The sequence below is a fragment of the Leuciscus leuciscus genome (genome assembly GCF_965113295.1).
Source record: "Leuciscus leuciscus genome assembly, chromosome: 4".
In the NCBI taxonomy this organism is placed as follows: Eukaryota; Metazoa; Chordata; class Actinopteri; order Cypriniformes; family Leuciscidae; genus Leuciscus; species Leuciscus leuciscus.
This window is the reverse complement of record NC_138728.1, coordinates 37,040,486-37,063,577: the sequence shown is the minus strand read 5'-3', so window position 1 is coordinate 37,063,577 and position 23,092 is coordinate 37,040,486. Positions and strand designations below refer to the sequence as shown.

Sequence of the window (23,092 nt, the reverse complement as noted above, 5' to 3'; positions counted from 1 at the left end):
TTTTGTTATACCTTTTCAGGCAAAAACAAGGGGAAAAAATTACCTTGTTTACAGATGATGAAGTGGTTGTTTCCTTTCATCCCAAGACATTGTAATTATTTTTGCTCAGGGTTGTCAAAGAAATTAGACAAATTGCCAGAGATAAGGACTGTGAAAAAGTGTCAGCATAGCATAAAGAATAAAGTCTACTGGACTGCAGCGTCTTCTAGATCAGCTGAGGAGAGAGGAGCAAGATGGACATCACTGATAAACCACATTCAAGATGTTCACGTACATGACTATCATTAAGAATATTTAAACTATTATTTTGTTAAAATAAAGGATTTCCAGTGAAACACTATTGTATGTATGTATATATATACCCAGATAGCAAAATTGCTGTGGCCCAAATCCGGCCCACACTTGACACTTTCATCTGGCCCACATACCGCGTGGAATGATGGCACTTGGGCGGTCCGCTCCTGTTTGCCAGATTTGGGCCACAATCAAGCCATAGCAATGCCGCATGTCAGCCATAAACAAAACAAATGAAGCAGAACTGGCCCACATCTGGGCAACAGTTAATTTTAATTCTGACCGAGATCCGGCCCAGATCTGCTGTAATACCTTGCTCTGGCCAACATACCGCATGGAATGATGGCACTTGAGTGGCCCACTCCTGTTTGCCAGATTTGGGCCACATGCAAGCCATAGCAATGCCACATGTCAGCTATGGAAAAAACAAACGAAGCAGAACTGGCCCAAATTTTGATAACAGTTCATTTTAATTCTGGCCCAGATAAAACACCTTTCTCCGGCCCATGTACCTCATGGGATGAAGGCACTTGAGTGGTCCATTCCTGTTTGCCAGATGTGGGCCACAAGCAAGCCTTCGCAATGTCACACGTAAAAACTAGAACTGACCCTAATGTGGGCCACAGTTGATTTTTACTCTAAAGGGGGCCGCACACCGGACGCGCAGCTCAGCGCCGCGCCGTGCCACGTCTAGGACAACTCTCACCTGAAAATCCGATAACATCAGCAATTTTCTGATTTCTGTAAATAAATATAAAACTAAATGTATATTGCAGCACAGGGTGAAGTCCGTATACATTAACTACGATTTGAGACACATACATGTAAATTGAATATAAAACCATGAAAATGGCGCTCTGTGGCGCGGCAGGATTTTGAACACGGTCCTGAGCCGTTGCTGGTCGCCGCGGACAGACGTCGAAAGGCACCGCCGGTGTGTGTACTGTCATAGAGAATAAAGTGTTCGAATTTAAAAGACGTGGCGCTGTGCGGCGCGGCGCTGAGCTGCGCGTCCGGTGTGCGACCCCCTTAACCCTCATCTTTCCTACATTCCTCATGTGGCCCACAAGCTGGTTGCCAGATTTGGTCCACAAGCAGGCTATTGCACAAGTCAAGTCATGTCACCTTTTTTTTTATAACACTTCATAGATTGTTTTAAAGCAGTTTTACAGGTATAAACGGGGGGTTATTTAATTATTCAAACATAGTTCAATTCTGCAGTAAAGCAGCTCTGAAAAGAAAATAGTGTCATTGTTCATCTTGAATTGAACTGATTTCATAAATTACAGTTTTTGAACAGAACTGAATCAACACTGAACTGACTGTTCAGTGTTGATTCAGTTCTGTTCAAAAACTGTAATTTATTAAATCAGTTCAATTCGCTACAAAGCAGCTCTGCAGTTAACAGTGATGTCATCGTCCAGCTCAGTTCAGTTCTTATCCGATAGTGTCAGTGCTCTAGGGGTGGGCGATATGACCAAAATCTTATAATCACGATGAGTAATTTTATTTCACGATAATGATATATATCACGATATAGTCATTTTTGCTTTAATTGAGGTTTATATATATATATATATATATATATATATATATATATATATATATATACCATAGACATTTCATAATTCTTGTCTCCAAGTCAATATCACAAAATAAAAAAACTCAAGCTCACTGTAAACATGTACAGGTGAAACTCGAATATCGTGCAAAAGTTCATTTATTTCGGTGAAAAAAGGTGAAACTAATATATTATATAGACTCATTACATGCAAAGTGAGATATTTCAAGCCTTTATTTGTTATAATTTTGATGATTATGGCTTACAGCTATGAAAACCTCATAAGTTTCATAACCTGTCCCGGCTTAAAATCTGAATACAAAAATACGACAAAAATGTAAAAAATATAAATAAAAGTATTTAAAATCTACTTTGTCATAATTGTATTGATGTTTTAAAAGATACCTACAAATATAGTGATAATACTAAGCTTATTTACATTTTTATGACAGAAAGACTTTTGTCTCCAAATTGTGATTTCTCTAATGTCATTCCTGGATAACAGACATCAATGACCATTTTGGACCCTAATGCATTTCGGTATGTCATGTGACATAATATTGTATCAATAAGAAGATCCTGAAGGAGCACCAGAACATGTGCAAAGGCGTCTCATAAAATGTTGATATTTTGACCTTTTCGGTCACTGATGCACTTTGTAGCAATATCGTGTCCTTTTGGATAACACTAATACATTTTTTTTTATGTTTTTAAATGAAAAAACTATCTATTTGATCTAAAATATTATCTTAAGTGATGATAGCTAAGTTGTAGTTTTCCATAGGTGGTTAAGTTAGTGCCTGATTATAAAGGAAAAATATTTGTTTTGTCATTCCTGGATAACAACATGTCATTCTTGGATAACAGAAAACGTACTCGGTTACTATCGTAACCTCGGTTCTCTCTAGAAGAGGGAACGAGTACTGCGTAAGTATCTTACGCTCGGGGAAAATCCCTTTTCCGCGAGATATTGAAGCCAAAAAATTATCCTTCATTTTGTATTATTGTAAAACGCGTTGCGGCAGCATACAGACATAGGCAAGACGGCTCGTGTGCCTATTGGCTGTTCTGCGGCAACTGCAGCAGCCTATCGAGCGAGGCCTAGCGTGACGTCAGAACCAATGAGGGTGCTTCGCACCCACTGCGTCACGTCCTGCCGAAACGGGCGTGGCTTAGGCCTATAAATCCAGCTCGCAGGCAGCTGATATCTGTTTTTTCATCGCCGAAGCTAACCAGAGCGTGTGCATGCACGGCAAGATACGCAGTACTCGTTCCCTCTTCTAGAGAGAACCGAGGTTACGTTAGTAACCGAGTACGTTCTCTTACGAGAGGTCTCTCGTACTGCGTAAGTATCTTACGCTAGGGGACCCAATGTAAAACGCTGTGCGTGCTGGGATCTGACACCAAAGACCCAAGGGCGAAAGCCCGGGGTTCATATTAGAGCCCGACCGATATGGATTTTTGGGGGCCGATGCCGATATTAACTCGAAAAGAGCCGATTTATAAGCCGATATTTTGATTTTGAAAATAAACTGGATATTAGACCAATTTCCTATAAACTGCACTTTCACAACATTCAATAGCAAAATATCTGCCTGTTCTATGTATGTGGGCTGTATAAACCATTTTCCAGAAGGGATTATGTTAAAAAAAAAGCCTTAGATTACAGTCTCAATGACTAAACAATTGCACATCAAAAGTATATATTTTTTAATGATCAAAAAACAGTCTGGTTTTAAACATTTAACACTTTTACTTACTTCCAGTTGAAGCTGGTTTTAACAGTCTGTGTACTGTAAATAAATGATAATACTAAATTTAAAGTAAAAGAGCTATACCAAACAAATTCAATATTCCACAAAACCATGTCAATGAATTGAAAATAAAATTAAAAAAAGTTAAATGTATAGCTACATATAAAATAAATAAATATAAAATATAAAATAAATAATACCAAAATATAATTAAAACAATGTAGAATGTTCTCAATATATACAACACACAGGCAAGAGGTTTTCCTCCTTCACTACTTTTTACAAATTATACTTTTAGACTTTTACTCTGTCTTGCTCTGAACTTTAATATTTGAACGGTGTTTTGAAAAATGTCTTGAACAGGGTGCTCCTTAGTACTGCCAGTTGAGAAGTGGCAGGTTGTAGTACAGGAAGCACAACATCTCTGCCTTGGAACCTGTTAGAGAGCTCCTCCTATCTTGATAGATGGCCCCCACAGTGCTGAATACCCTCTCACTAGGGACAGATGAAGGTGGAGGAGTGAGAAACCTCCTGGCCAATGGAGCCAGAGTCTGGAAGCGGCCAGCGTTTTGCCTCCACCACTGCAGGGGGTCACCTGATGATGATGATGACAAATACAAATGTTATATACTTAATATACAAAAGCATAACTTAATTTGATATCACTGAAAAATAAATAGTGAAACCTGTTTTGCGATCAAGAACGGGCTCTTGAAGATACCGATCCAGCTCCTCGTTCAGACTCTTAGACACCCCTGTCACTGTTTGCTGGCTCTGCAACATGTCCTCGTAGAGATGGTCAAGCACACTCTGCTTCTGGTCTAGGGACTTCTCCATCCTAGGTTTCTTTGAATATCCCTCTGCATCCTTATGAGTGGCTGCTGAGCTTGCTTGATGTTGTTTGTCTGCCTCTTTTTCAAGCCAGGTTTTGGCCTTCTTGGTTGTGCTGTCAGAGAGGGGATGCTGTTTGTAACGAGGATCCAGCACACAGGCCAGCACTGCTTCTTTGGACTCTGCAATCTTGGAAAACCTTCTGGTTAAGCTGTCGAGCATGACCTTCCTCAAAGTCTGAATTCCTCTAGTTTCAGGACCCTGAGTCTCCAGAAATCTTTTCAAAACCTCAATGGTGGGGATGATGCATGATGCAGATGCATCAGACTTACTCACTTCTAGAGTAATTTCCTCAATTGGTTCCAGTGTGTTGATCAGCTTTTCGACCAGGTCCCACTCCTCTACACTTGGACATGTAAAATGTCCAAAGTCCCCAGAGTAGACTGTCAATGCTCTCTTTTGCTCCTGCATCCTTTGGAGCATATGCAATGTGGAATTCCATCTGGTTGGGCATGCCTGGAGAATGCGGTGTTCAGGTAGACCAACATCCTTCTGAATTTGTTCAAGCCTCTGCTTGGCAGGGACTGAATGACCAAAATGGGTTGCACACCTCTTCAGTTTGGCCAGGATGTCACCTACAGCTCTCTGTGCCAGGAGGCCATCATTCACAACAAGCTGGAGGGTGTGAGCACTACAGCTGAGGTCAGGCATCTCCACCAACCTCATCCCCTTAACAACATTGGCTCCACTGTCCCTGAGCACCAGCAGCACACGTTCACTGTCTATATCCCACTCGGTAAGCATGTCTAAAAACAACTGTCCAATGTACTCACCAGTGTGAGATCCACTCATGGCTTTCACATTTAGGACAACTTGCACCCTGTTCCATTCTTCATCGATGAAGTGAGCAGTAAAGCTCATCAGCGACCCTGACCAACAATCTGCAAAAGCTCCTTTATCTTGATCACCACTTTTGCATGCACATGATGCAATTTATCTGTGCGATAAAACTTTTCTGTCTTCAGAGTGTACCTAGGCTCTGCAGCAGCCAGCAGCCTTCTAAACCCCACACCTTCCACCACAGAAAAAGCTTGGATGTCTGTCGTTATCATCTCCATTACTTTTTTGTCCAGGTTTTTTGCCCTTGGATCTGATGGACCCCATTTGAGTACCTTATCAAATGCTTGTGGCAGGGTAGGCTGCTGTGTTCTAACAGAAAGAGTTTTTTGTACCTCACTCTGCTGCTGTGCCTCTTTATATTGCTCACTGTGTTTGGTTTTCAGATGAGTCCACAAATTGGAAGTGTTTTTCTGCTTCGCTTTGATAGACTCCTGGCTTACATTAGCTGCACATATATTGCAGAACACTGCATTAGAGGAATCTTTGCAGAAGTAGTCCCACACTTTGCTGCTACAGCGTTCACCTTTTTCAGCCATCTGTAGGGCAGAAAGAGAGACAGAGAAAGAATAAGCATGTGTATTAATATCACCATGTATCATTACTCATGTCATCATTAGAATTATAATAATAATAAACAGGGATCTCCTACATAGGCAAAAATGAGAAATATAGAGAAATATATATATATTTTTTATTTGTCAAGCAATAGGTATTACCTATTACCTACTTATAGTTAACAATATTATTACAACATTTTCCTGTTATGTCTGTAAAGCTGCTTTGAAACAATCTGTATTGTAAAAAAAAAAAAAAATAACTTGTTCAGCTCACATTTATTTACATGTCCACTCTGGTTTAATCATTTCTGACGCACATACTGTAGTTACTGTAACTACACTATATTTGCTCTCACAGACACATTCACAACGGACCCGTATATCTTCTCCTCTTCTCTTTGTGCAGTCTGAATCAAAACATCATCATGCGCTGGCGAACGTAAAGTTAGCCTACTGTTACCGGCTTTCAGCTCAGAGAAGATTACGGAATCAATTCGAAGTTGAATGGTTAACGTTAGTGTCATGAACACACCGCTGTCAATTTTGAGAAGAACCACCTTCAAACAAGTTAATAGCAAGCATTTAAGGGGCCTGCTAAATAGAAAGCTATGTTAGCGTTAGAATAACGAAACAGTTGTTGTTTTTTCGAGGCACGCTGTACATAACTTTATATTCATTGACTACACGCGCCCCCCTGCCACAGTTACGCGGTCATTATGTGGGAAACACTGCAGATATATTTAGAATAAGTTAAACGCTAACGTTATAGTTTGACCTCTTATTAACGTTCGTGCTCTTCCACTGATAAACATGGTATTAGTTAGCTTTGTGGCTAATCTAATATAGCAATGCATTAGCGGCTGTAAGTGATGTTACAGAATATTTAGAAGTGATAATGATAGGACCGTTAGCTAGAACTACCATACCGTTTTTATATACAGTGTATGAACTAAATCTACAATCATTTCACATGACGAACGACAGACTCACCATCAGAACAGTACATCTCCATGCCGGGTGTAATGCTCTTCCACTGGCTTGGCTGATAGCTTTCTTCTGTAGTGGATTTCTGGCGCTGTTGTCAACTGGGGAGTTGCAGACCTCCCTCTGGTGGGCAAACTATGCAACACTCATAACATAAGTGAAGCATGAGACTCTGTTTCTCATGTTTCATCGGCCGTTATAAACGCCGATGCCGATTTAAATGCAATTAGCTCATATCGGCCGATAATATCGGCCAGCCGATATATCGGTCGGGCTCTAGTTCATATAGTGCATAATCACCAGGGGAACTCACAGGGAGTCCGGGAAGAGGGAGGGGAGGAGCCGCGCTCTTCCACATATAGCAGCGTCCCTCAGACGCAAATTACATCATACAGACAGGGCGGAGTACGGCCTGAACTGATGGAAAATTGTGGGTCTTATTCATTTGCCCACAAGCATTTTGCGGTCGATCAGCGAGCAGTGCTCATCGAGCAGTGCTCAGCAGACACAGTATTCTGAACCGATAGCATCAGAACAGACAGTACTGGTATATTTAGACCGACAACAGCCTGGCCTGTAAGGCGGGAACCTCTAGGTTATAAAACCTCATAAATGTAGACGGGGAGGCCCAGCCTGCCGCCATACATATATCTTGCAAGGCAATCCCACTTGACCAGGCCCACAATGAAGCCATGCTTCTCGTGGAGTGCGCTCTGACACCCAACGGGCACTGCATACCCTTGGAAGTGTACGCCAGCGCAATGGCGTCAACTATCCATCTGGATAGGCTCTGTTTCGACGCGGCTAGTCCCTTGGAACGTCCGCTGAACGAAACGAAGAGCTGCTCCGTCTGCCTGAAGACAGATGAGCGAGACACATAAGCTCTTAATGCCCTGACTGGACAAAGGAAGCTCGCGTCCCCTTCCTCGTCAGAGACCAGTAGGGCTGACAGGGAAATGACCTGCGCCCTAAACGGTGTGTTGAGGGATTTTGGAACATAACCGTGCTTAGGTTTGAGTATAACTCTTGAGTCATTAGGCCCAAACTCCATGCACATCGCGCTTACTGAGAGCGCGTGTAAGTCCCCTATGCGCTTCACTGAAGCGAGAGCCAGAAGAAACACTGTCTTGAAAGACAGGTGTTTAAGATCAATCGTCTGTAAAGGCTCGAATGGGTCACCTTTCATGGCTTCCAGCACCGTAGAAAGGTCCCATACAGGGACTGAGGGAGGTCTGGGAGGATTCAGTCTCTTAGCTCCTCTAAGGAAACGGATGACTAAATCGATCCTTCCTATTGACTGACCAAGGGTTGTTTTTGAGAACGCTGCTATGGCCGCCACATAAACTTTGAGCGTGGAGGGGGTTCTGCCCTTGTCCAACAGCTCTTGTAGGAAGGAGAGAACCTCCGTCACCCCACAGTCTGGGGGCGACACGCCACGAGCTGTGCACCAGCTGGAGAACACTGACCATTTCGAGGAATAGAGACGTCGCGTAGACGGAGCTCTAGCCTGCGTGATCGTGTTTAACACTCCGCTTGGGAGGTCAGCGGGTACCCGTTGATGGCCCAAACATGAAGGGACCACAGCTCTGGGCGCGGATGCCAAATTGAGCCCTTGGCCTGAGAGAGGAGGTCCCTCCTCACTGGCACTGGCCATGGGGCAGTGCTCGCTAGCTGCATCAGAACTGGGAACCAGGGTTGTTTTTTCCAGAACGGCGCTACGAGTAGCACTGAGCATCCTTCTTCCCTGATCCGTTCTATCACCTGAGGCAGGAGAGAGACGGGAGGAAAGGCATAGAGCGGGCGGCGGGGCCATACATGAGCCAGCGCGTCCCTGCTCTTGGAGAAAAATTCCAGACAGTGAGCGTTTTCTTGAGACGCGAACAGGTCTACTTCCGCTCTGCCGAATTTCTTCCACAGCAGCTGGACTGTCTGTGGGTGTAGAGACCACTCGCCTGTCGGAACATTGTTCCTGGAAAGTCTGTCCGGTCCTACGTTTAGGAGCCCTGGCACATGCGCTGCTCTCAGCGAGAGCAGGTTGCGCTGAGCCCACACCAGGAGGCGTTCTGTCAGCCTGTGCAGGTTTCGGGACCTGAGGCCGCCCTGGCAATTTATATAGGACACCACTGACATGTTGTCCGAGCGGACCAGGACGTGGTGTCCTCGTATTTGGGGACAAAAACGCGTCAGCGCGTTGTCTACTGCCAGCATTTCGAGGCAGTTTATGTGTAGAAGCTTCTCCCGTTCTGACCATTGGCCGAAGAACGGTCTGCCCTCGAGCAGCGCTCCCCATCCCGAGGTGGATGCGTCCGTAAACACTACCTTCACACTCGAGGAAGTCCCCAGGCTTACACCTGATTGGTACCAGTCGTTTGCTTTCCAAGGTTTCAGAGCTGCGATGAGACGAAGCAGACCGGAAGCCCACGCTCGGCGCGGCACTCGCGCTTTCAGCCAGAACTGTAGCGGACGCATACGAAGCAAGCCCAGCTGAAGTACTGATGATGCTGAGGCCATGAGACCTAGCATCCTCTGAAATTTCTTGAGCGGGACAGATGCGCCGCAGCGGAAAGAGCTCGCTGCGCGATGAATGTCTAGTACGCGCTGTGGTGACAGTCGCGCTATCATAGACAGCGAATCCAGTTCTGTGCCCAGAAAGGATATTATCTGTCTGGGGGACAGAGAACTCTTCGCCCAATTGACTCTGAGACCCAGATTCTCGAGGTGATAGAGTAAAATGGTCCTGTGCTCTATGAGCACCGAGTGAGATTGAGCTAGAATCAGCCAATCGTCCAAGTAGTTCAATACTCGCATGCCCTGTAGTCTGAGGGGTGCGAGCGCTGCGTCCATGCACATCGTAAATGTACGGGGTGCTAGGGACAAGTCGAACGGTAGGACTGTGTACTGATATGCCTGGCCCTCGAAGGCGAATCTCAAATATCGCCTGTGACGTGACGCTATCTGTATTTGAAAATTCGCGTCTTTCAGATCTATTGACACAAACCAATCTCCCCGGTGAATCTGCGCGAGGATTTTTCTTGTCGTGAGCACTCTGTTCAGTTGCCTTAGATCTAGTATGGGTCTGAGACCCCCGTCTTTTTTCGGTACCAGGAAGTATCTGCTGTATAGCCCTCCTTCGCTCTGAGCTTGAGATAACGGCTCTATGGCCCCTTTGCTCAATAGTTTAAAAATTTCGGCTCGAAGTAGGTGTGCTACTTCTGTTTTTACCGTGGTCTCGACGCGCGGCGAGGGCGTCGGCGAAACTGTAGCGAATAGCCTCTTTTTATAATGTCTAGCACCCACTTCGAAACCCCGGGTAGCCTCGCCCATGCATCTGCATGAATGGCTAGGGGTTGAATGTGAAGCGCGCTCTGGTCGCTCAGCGACAGAGGGGCTTCGGTGTGCTGCAGCATAAGCGTCGCGCTTATGACATTCGAGGCAGAGTTGCCCGCTATCGACTCCTCTGCGGTGGTTAACCAAGAGGGGGAGGGCTGGGCGAGTCCCGTAGGACTTGTCATGTCTATGTGTGGATGTGGGCGCGGGATAGCGGGCACATTTACCACACCGAGAGCATTGTCCGCCTGAGCAGAGCGAATGCACGTTTGTTTAGTTTTTACAGAAACCTCGAGACATGCAGAACGTAGTGGTTGTGGGCACTGGGCAGTGGGCACATCTGCTACGTTTAATGCGCGATCGAACTGGGTCGATTTTATGTGCACGAGCCCTGTGTGACGGGCTGTGCTTGTGTGTAGAAATGGGCACTGGGCATTTTGTCTACACTCATAACACCATCGGCCGTGGCCGGGACACCAGAAAATACACTCTTTATGGGATTTATCTGGGTAGCCGTGAAAACGGCATTTGTGTGCAGGCAAGCGGGCAGTGGAACCGGCTTGTTGACTGCAAAATACACTGGAACAGTCACATTTCTTGGAACTGAACGAACGAGGGCGGAGGCTGAGGCTGTGAGCTCTGAGCAGACGGTTTCGCACGGCCTGCTGCAGAACTGGAGCGCTTCGGCAGGAAGTGCTTCATAGCCTGTGACGCTTTCTGTACCTCGGCGAATCTTTCCGCGAAATCTTTGACGGAAGTTCAGAAGAGGCCAGCGGGAGAAAGCGGAGCGTCGAGGAACGCGGCACGCTCAGATCTCAGAGAGCGTTAGCCACAGGTGTCTCTCAGTCACAGTGAGAGAGGCCATGCTCCGTCCTATGGCCTGTGCAGCAGACTTAGTAGCGCGTAGAGCGAGGTCCGTAGCACTTCTCAAGTCTGGCACGCAAATTGCATCTGGTCCTTTCTCGTCCAGCTTTCGGAGGAGATTGGCCTTTTTAGCATCGTCAACAGCGGAGAATGCCAGCGAAACAGAAGAGCGCATTCTAGCTGAGAAGGGGGCGTTCCAAGACTTAGCGACTTCTTCATGTAACTCAGTCAGAAAGGGCGCTGGTCTGGATGCAGGCGAAGCGCGCTCCCCAGGAAGAAAATATCCATCCAGCCGGTTGTGAGCAGGCTGTTCAGGCGTAGACCACTCTAGGCCGAGGCTCGCCGCGGCCTGTGCGAGTGCGCGCATCAGCTCTGACTCGATGCTAGCTCTTTTGCCTGACGATGCGTGGACAGAGGGCGCGAGATCCACAGAGCTCGCCCAATTCTCACTGCCCGATGCCAGGAGAGAGCAGGAATCATCCTCCCCCAATGCGGCTTTCTCATCAGCGTCGTCGATGGAAGCGGCGGCAGACGGCGGCCGCTGTCCGTCAGGAAGAGACACTGACGAAGCCGGTGAAGCTGGCGTACGAACCGGCGAGCTTTGACGGGTGGGGGAAGGTTCCGGGACCCGCTGAGCACGGCGCTTTTTACGGCGCGGCACTACAGCGGGCGGAGGTGCAGTCTCAGCGAAATATGCCAGGCGAGTCCTCAGAGTCGCCATAGGCAGTAGCTCGCAATGATGGCAGCCTCCGTCAGCGAGCGCGAGAGCTGCATGATCCTCACCCAGGCAGGAAACGCAGATAACGTGGCGGTCCCCGTCACTGAGTGTGGCTCTGCACGAGCCGCAGGAAGGCATCTTTAAAAAGACGCAAGCTCTTTTATACAGTGTGTGTCGCGGCGGCGAACACACACACAGCAGAGAGTGTAAAGGATATAGGCGCCGGATAGCGCAGCAGGAAGGCGATTGAAGGCGGCGCGGCCAGCGACTTCAGTGACGACTCGTCCCGCTGCAAATGCTTCCTCAGACGGCGCGGCTTCTCTCCGGATCCAGCGATGCGTGTGCTTCGCTGAAGAGATGAAAAATCAGATATCAGCTGCCTGCGAGCTGGATTTATTGGCCTAAGCCACGCCCGTTTCGGCGGGACATGACGCAGTGGGCGCGAAGCACCCTCATTGGGTCTGACGTCACGCTAGGCCTCGCTCGATAGGCTGCTGCAGTTGCCGCAGAACAGCCAATAGGCACACGAGCCGTCTTGTCTATGTCTGTATGCTGCCGCAACGCGTTTTACAATAATACAAAATTAAGGATAATTTTTTGGCTTCAATATCTCGCGGAAAATGGATTTTCCCCGAGCGTAAGATACTTACGCAGTACGAGAGACCTCTCGAAAGAGAACCTCTGTTAGCCAGGAGATGTCATCCGTAATCCAGAATGATATATGCATAACAATTTAGTTTTTAATTAACATTTGTAAACTTTTAGGCATAGTTATTATAGTTATATTATTAACATTAACATTATTTACATTTAAGTTCATTTTAGTCCATCTCTGCAAAACGGACTTCAGGGTAGGAGATGGACTAAAAATAAACTCCCAAAACGTATTAAAACGTATTCTGGAAGATGAATTCTTCAAACAGTGGTAGAAGAGGATGTGGTGCTGGTCCTTAGGGAGTCACTCTCAATCTGTCTGTTTATAAAGCCTATAAAAAATCAGTCTTCATGTATTTTACTACACTTCAGCTTGTGATTCTTATTAAAGTGGGGGTCATTTTTTAGGATTCTTTACCTAACCTAAGTCTCTGAGACCCTGACACCTTGCTCTTCTGGAGACTCCAGGTAGGTTGCAGTTCTGGAAAATGGTGGCGCTGGAGACTAAAGGGTTCCTGATGGTTTCACACTTAATTCTTCACCTTAATTCTTAATTCTTTTGCAGTTAACATGTGTCTTTTCTTCTCCACCTGTATTTGTCTGACCCTGCTGACCCAATGAGTATTTCACTTTCCAATGGTCATGCCTTAACTGCAATCTCTAGTATTGCATTAGTATTGCATCCTTCTCATGGGGATTTAATAATTTTTGACTTTTAAGTCTGAAATTAAATCTCTTTTTTGGCTTATTTTATCTGTAAAAGAAAACTTGCCTAATAATTCTGCACACCTGACTGTCACGGTTCATAAATTCATTGTTTCCTTCGTGTCTCGTGTAACTGTTGTTCTGTGTGTGTGTGTGTGTGAGTGGGCGTGGCACTCATTCCGGAGGATCAGCGATCCAGCTGATCTCATTCATCACCCCAGCTGCAGCTCATTCAGTCTCCTATAAAACCTCACCGCATTCTTCTCTCATTGTCAGATCGTTGGTTGATGTCTCCCGTTTGTGATCCCAGTATTGTCGACGTTCCTGTTTCCTGTTCCAGTTCCTGTTCTCTGTTCTTCGGATATCGTCTTCACTTGGGTTTCACGGTTACGGCACTTCACCACGGATCTCGCTGACCATCCAGTCCCTGTGTCACCAGCGTCTCTCTCATCATCGGACTTTCACCTGTTACATCATCGGACTTGCACCTGTTACATCATCGGACTTTCACTTGTTATTTCTTCAATAAACCTGAGTTACTTGCATTCTGCTTCCGTCGTCTTGATTCAACATGACAGAACGATCTGACCACGCTATGGAAGCAGCAAGTGATCCTTCATCTCTGGAAACCTTTGTCAGCACCAGTATACAACGCATGGATCACCAAGAGAAAAACCTCAACGACACAGCTCGGGCAGTTCAAGCGCTGGTGACACAGGTGTCCGAGCTCACCCAGCAACTTCAGACCTTGCGTAATCCCACTGCGCCACCCACACCGCCCGTTCCCCCCACACCACCGGAGAACACCTCCCAGTCGGAGCCGCGCCTTCCTATACCTGAGGCATATGCAGGTGAGCCAAGCTTTTGCAGAGCGTTTTTGACTCGCTGCTCGATGCATTTTTCCCTGCAGCCGAGAACCTTCGCCAATGAGTCAGCCAAGGTGGCTTTCGTTTTGACTCTCCTGACTGGGAAGGCAGCACTCTGGGGAACGGCGGTGTGGGAGAATCAAGACCCATGCTGCACCTCGTTCCAGACACTCTCCGCCGAAATGAAGAGGGTCTTCGACCGCGCCAGCACCGGGAGAGAGGCGGCCCGCATCTTAGCTGAGCTAAGACAAGGAGAGAGGTCAGTTTCTGACTATTCTATCGAGTTTCGTACTTTGGCGGTAGAGTGTCATTGGAACGAGGAGGCGCAGTGGGACATGTTCCTGCATGGGCTGGCTGACCGCATCCAAAAGGAGATCTACGCCCTGGACCTGCCCATGTCTCTAAACGGACTTATAGAACTGGCACTTCGAGTAGACGCTCGTTTATCCCGTGTGGAGCGGAGAAGATTGCCTGGTCGAATGGCGGAAGGAGTAGAGCTTCCACGGTCCAGCGGCGGGGATGCGGTCAGCCCCGTCTACGATCACGAGCCCATGCAGGTTGGGCGGGCTCGGCTTACTCGGGAGGAGAAGGAAAGGCGGAGGTCCCAAGGACTTTGTCTTTACTGTGGAGCAGCTGGTCACTTTGCGTTCGGTTGTCCGGTAAAAGGGCAAGCCCGACAGTAATTCTGAGGCTACTGTCGGGTGGGATCACCGCCGAGAAGACCTCACCAACATCTACGCTCCTCCCAGTAAGACTGAGGTGGTCAGCTCACGAGCACGACGGACAAGCACTGGTGGATTCAGGGGCAGAAGGTAATTTTATGGACTGCACGTTTGCTCACAAGTTTCAAGTCCCCTTATTACCACTCACCCGCAAGATAGAAGTCCGCGCACTCAATGGTCAAGATCTACCCAACATTTCACACACCACCAGACCCGTCACGCTCATCACATCTGGCAACCACGTTGAGACCCTATAATTTTACATTCTGGACTCCCCTCTTGCACCCATAGTTTTAGGACATCCCTGGCTCATCAAACATAATCCCAAGATAGACTGGCAGCAGCGCACGGTGTTGGAATGGAGTACTAAGTGTCATGAGTCTTGTCTTGTCTCTGCTTGTCCGTCTGTTTCTGTCTCTGTGTTTCAGGAGGAGACAGGGGATTTATCTAACGTGCCCACGGAGTACCTGGACCTGAAGGAAGTGTTCAGTAAGTCTCGGGCTGCTTCTCTTCCTCCGCATCGTCCCTATGACTGTGCAATAGACTTACTGCCAGGTAAAGCTCCGCCTAAGGGCAAGTTATATTCGCTTTCTGTTCCAGAGAGGGGGGCCATGGAGAAATATATTTCTGATTCTCTGGCATCCGGGTTCATCCAGCCTTCCTCATCTCCTGCGGGGGCGGGGTTCTTTTTTGTGGGGAAGAAGGACGGTTCTCTGCGACCTTGTATTGATTACCGAGGGCTGAACAACATCACGGTAAAGAATACTTATCCTTTGCCGTTGATGTCTTCAGCCTTCGAGAGGTTGCAGGGAGCGTCCGTCTTCACTAAATTGGACTTACGTAATGCTTATCATTTGGTCCGCATCAGGAAGGGGGATGAGTGGAAGACTGCTTTTAACACCCCCAGGGGGCACTTTGAATACTTGGTCATGCCCTTCGGGCTGTCCAACTCCCCAGCAGTCTTCCAAGCACTCGTCAATGACGTGCTGCGAGATATGGTCGACCAGTTTCTATATGTCTACCTGGATGACATATTGATTTTTTCGTCTTCTCTCCAGGAACACGTGCAGCACGTCCGACGAGTGCTCCAGAGGTTGTTAGAGAATGGGCTTTTTGTCAAGGCGGAGAAATGCGATTTTCATGCACAGTCTGTTTCTTTTCTAGGGTACATTGTGTCGGCTGAGGGAATTCGGATGGATCCGGAGAAGGTTAAGGCTGTGGTGGAATGGCCAACTCCAGATTCCCGTAAGGCCCTACAGCGGTTTCTGGGGTTCGCCAATTTCTACCGGCGGTTCATTCGCAATTTCAGCCAACTAGCCTCGCCTCTGACTGCCTTGACCTCCCCCAGAACTACGTTCAGGTGGTCAGACGCAGCTAAGGCTGCGTTTGCCAAACTCAAAAGTCGCTTTGTTTCGGCTCCCATCTTGATTACCCCTGATCCATCACGTCAGTTCGTGGTGGAGGTTGATGCGTCAGAGGTGGGGGTAGGTGCAGTGATCTCTCAGCGTTCTCCCTCAGACGATAGAATGCACCCGTGCGCGTTTTTGTCCCATCGTTTGTCTCCTGCCGAATGCAATTATGACATTGGTAACAGAGAATTGTTGGCGGTCAAGTTAGCATTGGAAGAATGGCGTCACTGGTTAGAAGGGTCGGGGGTACCTTTTATCGTTTGGACAGACCATAAGAATTTGGAATACATTAGAACTGCCAAAAGATTGAACTCCAGGCAGGCTCGGTGGGCACTTTTTTTCGGACGTTTTGACTTTACACTCTCGTACCGCCCGGGTTCCAAAAACATCAAACCCGATTCTTTATCGCGTATTTTTGATCGTTCCGAACGCCCGTCTACTCCCGAGTGCATTTTACCCGAGAATCTATTTGTCTCCACACTCGTATGGGAGGTCGAATCGAAGGTCAAGAGAGCCTTAGAAGGGGTAACGCCCCCGGTCGGTTGCCCACCGAACCGCTTATTTGTACCGGAGAGATTACGGTCCGACGTTATTCAGTGGGGGCATTGTTCCAATGTGGCTTGCCATCCAGGAGTTAATCGAACCAAGTTTTTGGTCAAGCAACGATTCTGGTGGCCTCTCATGGCTCGTGATGTTCACAGTTTTGTTTTGGCTTGCTCAGTTTGCGCCACTGGTAAGACTTCCAATCGCTCCCCAGATGGGTTACTCCAACCGCTGCCTGTCCCTTCGAGACCCTGGTCCCATATTTCGCTAGATTTTATCACCGCCCTCCCACCCTCTCGGGGTAACACGGTAGTTTTGACCGTGGTGGACCGGTTCTCGAAGGCGACCCATTTCATCCCCTTGCCCAAATTACCCACAGCCAAGGAGACAGCGTTGGTCGTCGTTGATCACGTCTTTCGCTTACATGGCCTCCCGACAGACGTGGTTTCCGACAGGGGACCCCAATTTGTGTCCAAATTTTGGCGAGAATTTTGTAGATTGTTAGGGGCGACTGTAAGTCTGTCCTCAGGGTTTCATCCCCAGAGCAATGGACAAACTGAGAGAGCCAACCAAGATTTGGAGAGAACGTTGCGATGTTTGGTTTCCAAGAATCCTTCCTCGTGGAGTCAGCAATTGTCTATGGTGGAGTACGCACACAATACGTTACCAGTGTCATCTACGGGCCTATCTCCGTTTGAGTGTAGTGTAGGTTACCAGCCACCTATATTTCCTAGTCTGGAATCCGAAGTCGCGGTTCCCTCTGCCCACGCATTTGTCCAGAGGTGTCGTCGCACCTGGACTAGAGCCCGTGAGACTCTACTCCAGGCGGGAGCGCGCACCAAGGCCAAAGCCGATCGCCACCGGTCTAGGCCTCCCGTATACGTCGTTGGTCAAAAAGTGTGGCTTTCTACTAAGGATATTCCGCTCCGCTCCGTTTCTAATAAACTTGCTCCTAAATTTATCGGCCCGTTTACTGTCACCAAGATCATTAGTCCGGTGGCAGTCCGTCTCAACCTCCCTCCAGTGTACAGGAGGATTCACCCCGTGTTTCATGTATCCAAAATTAAACCCGTGTTTTTTTCCCGTATTAATCCGCCAGCCCTGGTTCCCCCACCGCCGCGTCTCGTAGACGGGGAACCAACCTATTCGGTAGATCGTATTCTGGACAAGAGGCGGAGGGGACGCGGATTCCAGTACTTGGTGGACTGGGAAGGTTACGGTCCGGAGGCGAGAAGTTGGGTACCTGCCAGAGACATTCTGGATCACTCCCTTATTGATGATTACAATCAACAGGTAAGGGAGCCTAGGGACGCCAGGAGGCGTTCTTAGGGGAGGGGGTACTGTCACGGTTCATAAATTCATTGTTTCCTTCGTGTCTCGTGTAACTGTTGTTCTGTGTGTGTGTGTGTGTGAGTGGGCGTGGCACTCATTCCGGAGGATCAGCGATCCAGCTGATCTCATTCATCACCCCAGCTGCAGCTCATTCAGTCTCCTATAAAACCTCACCGCATTCTTCTCTCATTGTCAGATCGTTGGTTGATGTCTCCCGTTTGTGATCCCAGTATTGTCGACGTTCCTGTTTCCTGTTCCAGTTCCTGTTCTCTGTTCTTCGGATATCGTCTTCACTTGGGTTTCACGGTTACGGCACTTCACCACGGATCTCGCTGACCATCCAGTCCCTGTGTCACCAGCGTCTCTCTCATCATCGGACTTTCACCTGTTACATCATCGGACTTGCACCTGTTACATCATCGGACTTTCACTTGTTATTTCTTCAATAAACCTGAGTTACTTGCATTCTGCTTCCGTCGTCTTGATTCAACATGACACCTGACTATAAGGCGTTTTTTATTTCCAGCCTTCATGAACAATTATATATCACTTATACTGTAAATTATTAAATACAAAATTAATAGTAGTTATTACAATTAATGTGGTTTGGAATTGGTCAAATGTGCCTGGAAAACAAATATGATCAGAAAATCAACGTACCTAATAATTCTGCACGCACGGTATGTCTTGATTAATGTGTTTTCTTTATATAATTGGTTTAGTGTATGTTTTGTGTCATTCTGTATCTTCCCTCAGAATTGGGGCGGCCAGCTGCAGAGGATAAGCGTCTCCCTGTGTTGTGGTGGTGGGTTCTTCGCTTGAATGCTGTGCTCACAGTGAGGTGGTGCGTGCCGTGTTGTGGTGTGGTGTGAGTGTGCATGTATGATTGCAGTCCTATCTAGGAGTGCCAGTACCCAATTCTGAAGTGGTAACGTCTATGTATCATTTGTGTGAATGTGATTTGAGTTCTTTGATTGGTTGGTGTTTTGTGTGTTAAATGAAATTCAATATTCTTATTGCTTGAGAATAAAAGTTTTCTATTTTTTGTACTCGACCCATGTCTGATACCTGCCGCAACGAACCTGTGAGCCTTGCTCTTATGTTAAGGGCGTTTCCCCAGAAATAGGCCCCGAGGTGGCGTAGTCGGTGACTTTGTAGCAACCCACCTTATTCTGTGGTCTGTTGATCCATGCTACCGTGTAGGTTAAGAAGAATTTACTAAACTTTTTAGTAAATTCAGGAGTGCAATAACAGTGTTTATTCATTCAGCCCCGCTTCAGATAAAAATCTTTACTTGCTTGCTTATACTAAAGGGACTATCCCCACAAAGCAGCTTACAATTTCTTCTTTTAAAATCTTCTTTCACAAATTTAAGTGAGTGATCATTTTTATGAAAATCAGGAATGAAGAGTAGAAATGTGATGACTTCAATTTACTGTACTATTATAGTTATTAATGAATGATAAAAAGGGGGGAATTGTGGAAGAAATTTGATGTGTGTGACCATATCATATGACAGTAAAAAAAAGCAAACAGAATCCTTACTCTAATATGGAATTGTATTGGAACAGTGTTAATTTTGGCAGCCATTTTTGATTTAGTCTTAGTCTTCATCTTCAGATGAAAATGCTTATTGGTCTTAGTCACATTTTAGTAATTTTGTCTTTCATAGTTTTAGTCTAGTTTTAGTTGATGAAAAGTCATTGCATTTTTTTGTTAGCTTTTAGTCATTACATTTAGTCAAACTGCAGTTACCGACATTAAATTTGGTAGCTATTTATATGTAGTCTTTAGACAAATTTTTTTTCTCTCTAGGCCAATTCAATTAAGCTTATGAGAAATTTAAATTAAGTTAACAGGCTGTATTGACATTTCACTCTTTAGCAGTTGCACTTGTGCAATTCTACATATCCCTTTTCATTAGTTTAGTGGTTCAGTGGATTTTATAGTGCCATACCCCCCTCTCTTCCACTTAGACTGCAGTGCAGTCACACCTTTTCCATTAAGGGACAATATTTGTCCCTTTAATCGATTTTTCCAGGTAATTTTTTATCTTTATAAGTACCTTTATAAAATAAATAATGCTTTAAATTAAACAATGTTCAATAAATATGCAATGATGGTAAAACGAAGTGATATTTTAAAATATTAAATTAAAATCGCCAGTAGTTGGCGGTAAGTCACTGTCTTTACAAGTGAGTTATCGAGTCATTCATTCATTCAGTAACAAAGCAAGTTGCTATATTTATGAACGGGTCATTGAATCTCATGATTCGTTCAAAGCCACAGATTCGTTCACGAATCACCGCTGTGTGCTGCAGTTCTGCTATGGCTTTCATGGCAAAATAGAGCAATAAGCCTACTGACAATACTGTTTTAAATGTAGTACATCACTTAATGTTACCCTTCTGTTTGTTGAACTGTTGTATAAAATCAATGTCACATTTGAAATCGTGTGGATATTCAGGAAACATTGTATTCTTGCTTGTATAATATGATCAACATTAAAAACACTGCTGGATATCTTTTCCCAGGATAGCCTGCATTTTTATCGCAGATTTAGTCGCACAGCGCAAGCGGCTCGTGGCAGAACACAGACCGACAAAATGACACTTTAAGTAGAAAATCTCAAATGAAGATCGCTGAACTCCAGTTTGCTAATCTGTGTTTTCAGATCATCCGCACTTCTTCAGCAGCATGGTTGCGCATGGTTGCCAGATAGCATTGAAAAGACCGGGTAGAAAACGTGTTATTTAAACAGAAAAGTTCTGACTGGGGGTTTAATTATTAAAATCTGGCAACCGTAAGCCTGAACACTCGTAAAAACAGTCAATGTGTTGTCGTCTCCTTTATTTGACACAAACAAGGGGTTTTGGTCAAGGAAAAAACAACAAATTAAACACATTTCAGTCTCGTCTTTTTTCGTCAACAATATTGCATGTGTTGATATAGTCACAGTTATCGTTTAATGACGTGGATGTCGACTCTCATCATCTTGTCTTAAGCCCTATTCGCACTGGATTAGTATTATCTGGGTACCTCATGTGATTTAGAAATTACCCACCCGACTAAATCTGCGATAAAAATGCAGGCTATCCTGGGAAAAGATATCCAGCAGTGTTTTTAATGTTGATCATATACAAGCAAGAATACAATGTTTCCTGAATATCCACACGATTTCAAATGTGACATTGATTTTATACACCCACATCTGAATTTCGTGTGGCGCATTCGCACGGGATAAACGAAGCCTGTGATTTTACTCGAAATTACTGACATATCTCCCGGATATGATGTCAACTGGCTATTGCTTGGAAATATCTTGTCGTTATTATAGGTCTAGCTGTATGATATAACATAAACAGAAGAATGTTCCTTACCCCGCATGCTGCTATACATGTCTGTAAGGAACATGGAACAATGTGCCGCTGCTCACCGCTCACAGCCAACATTCACTGGCAATCCTATAGCTATACGATCCGCTAATTTGGGACTATTTCGGCTACAAAAAGAGGTACTTTAACTGCAGTGTTATAAAGTTGTGGATGGTTGTCTTTTTAAAAAAGTATTTTGTCTTTTATTTTTCGTGTTCGCATTTATGAGGAAAACGTGACCGTTCTTCATAACGGGCGCGACCGCTCTGAACGCAGCACTAAAAGACTGCTTTAAAACTTTCACAGATACCTAAAACAGAAAGCACAAAGCCTTTCTTTAAAACGAATTTCGTTTTGTATTAATTGTAGCCTATCTTAATTTTAATCAGTGTTTTATTATCCAATTTCCTGGATTTAATAAGTAAGAAGTAAATATAGATATTCAAGACACGGAGACAACACCTCAACTGAACAGCGCTATCATCCATGAACCGAAACTCAGCGTATAAGGTAGCCTACTCTCCTCACACACGTAAAAAAAAAATATATATATATATATATATATATATACAGTATATATATATAAATATATCTAATATCTACAGAAATCTCTACTTTTAAACAAAACCATTCAAAACAAAATTAAATTAAATGTGCATTTCTCTCCAGCGCGTTCACTAGGATACTGCGAAGATTGTGAGTCAGTAGCCTATCGTCATCTTTGCAGCCGACACAGAAAACACTTGTTTATTAATAAACAATTAAAATGTTTCATTGCAATAGTTTACATATTCAGAATCATTACTTTTGCTGGTTCTTAGTGACAGCTTTTAGGTGCCGTTTACATGAACGCGTCACTGCATCAGCACCAGAGAGAGAGAGAGAGAGATTTTTTTTTACTTATTTTTAGGAATTATAGCCTAATGAACAAACAAATATCTATTAAGGGCGCCGCCACGTTGTATTGCGTAGAACGTTCACCAAATTCTTACAGAAATATGTTCTAAATATTGCAATGGTTTTTTTTTCAATATCGTGCAGCCCTAGTGTAGGCTATAGCCATGACCCCGCATCCAAATACTATCAAAACACTCCATTCTTCGCAAAAGATGGATAAAAAAAAAATTATAAACGACCCACCAAATCACAGAGATGCCGATTCGCACGGGACTAATATTATCACAGGACCTCGGTGTTCGGCGAAATATGGTAGGTCATTTGCGGGGGAATTTTTACTTTACAAATTACAGACATGGCCGATTCGCACGGGATTAAGATCACAGACAATCTCCGCGATTATTACAAATTACTAGAGGTCACCAGGTAATACTTATCCCGTGCGAATAGGGCTTTAGTCAGGGAAAAAAAGGTCATCAACGAACATTTTTCATCATAGTTTTCGTTAACGAAATGAACACTGTATTGGAATGGTAAAGAGTGTCGGTACATGACAGAAGGGCCTCCACTTAAGGATAAATATGATGAACACGTCTAAGAATGTTCCACGTATGGTTGAAAATACCACCATTGGCCTAGAAAGATAACATTCTGGGAGTCAAGACTATAAAGGAGAAAGTATGCCCTCCCTTCACTGTCACACTCTGCAGCCGCTCTGTGTGACTGTACGACTGCTGGCCTTTTCTTGCAAGAAAATAAACCTCATCAAAGACTATTGGAAATGTTTGTCTCTTATTCAG

At 45.4% G+C, this 23,092-nt stretch overlaps 1 protein-coding gene across 1 annotated transcript; it reads right to left on the bottom strand.

Annotated features, from left to right (window-relative positions):
* Positions 1-3,280: 3,280 nt before the first annotated feature.
* LOC309498095 (zinc finger BED domain-containing protein 4-like) lies at positions 3,281-5,362 on the bottom strand. The gene is made up of 2 exons (XM_082168608.1): positions 4,296-5,362; positions 3,281-4,204 (listed from the first exon to the last, which is right to left on the bottom strand). The coding sequence occupies exons 1-2, from the start codon at positions 5,359-5,361 to the stop codon at positions 3,981-3,983; spliced, it is 1,290 nt and encodes a 429-aa protein (XP_082024734.1). The 5' UTR covers position 5,362; the 3' UTR covers positions 3,281-3,980.
* Positions 5,363-23,092: the final 17,730 nt, after the last annotated feature.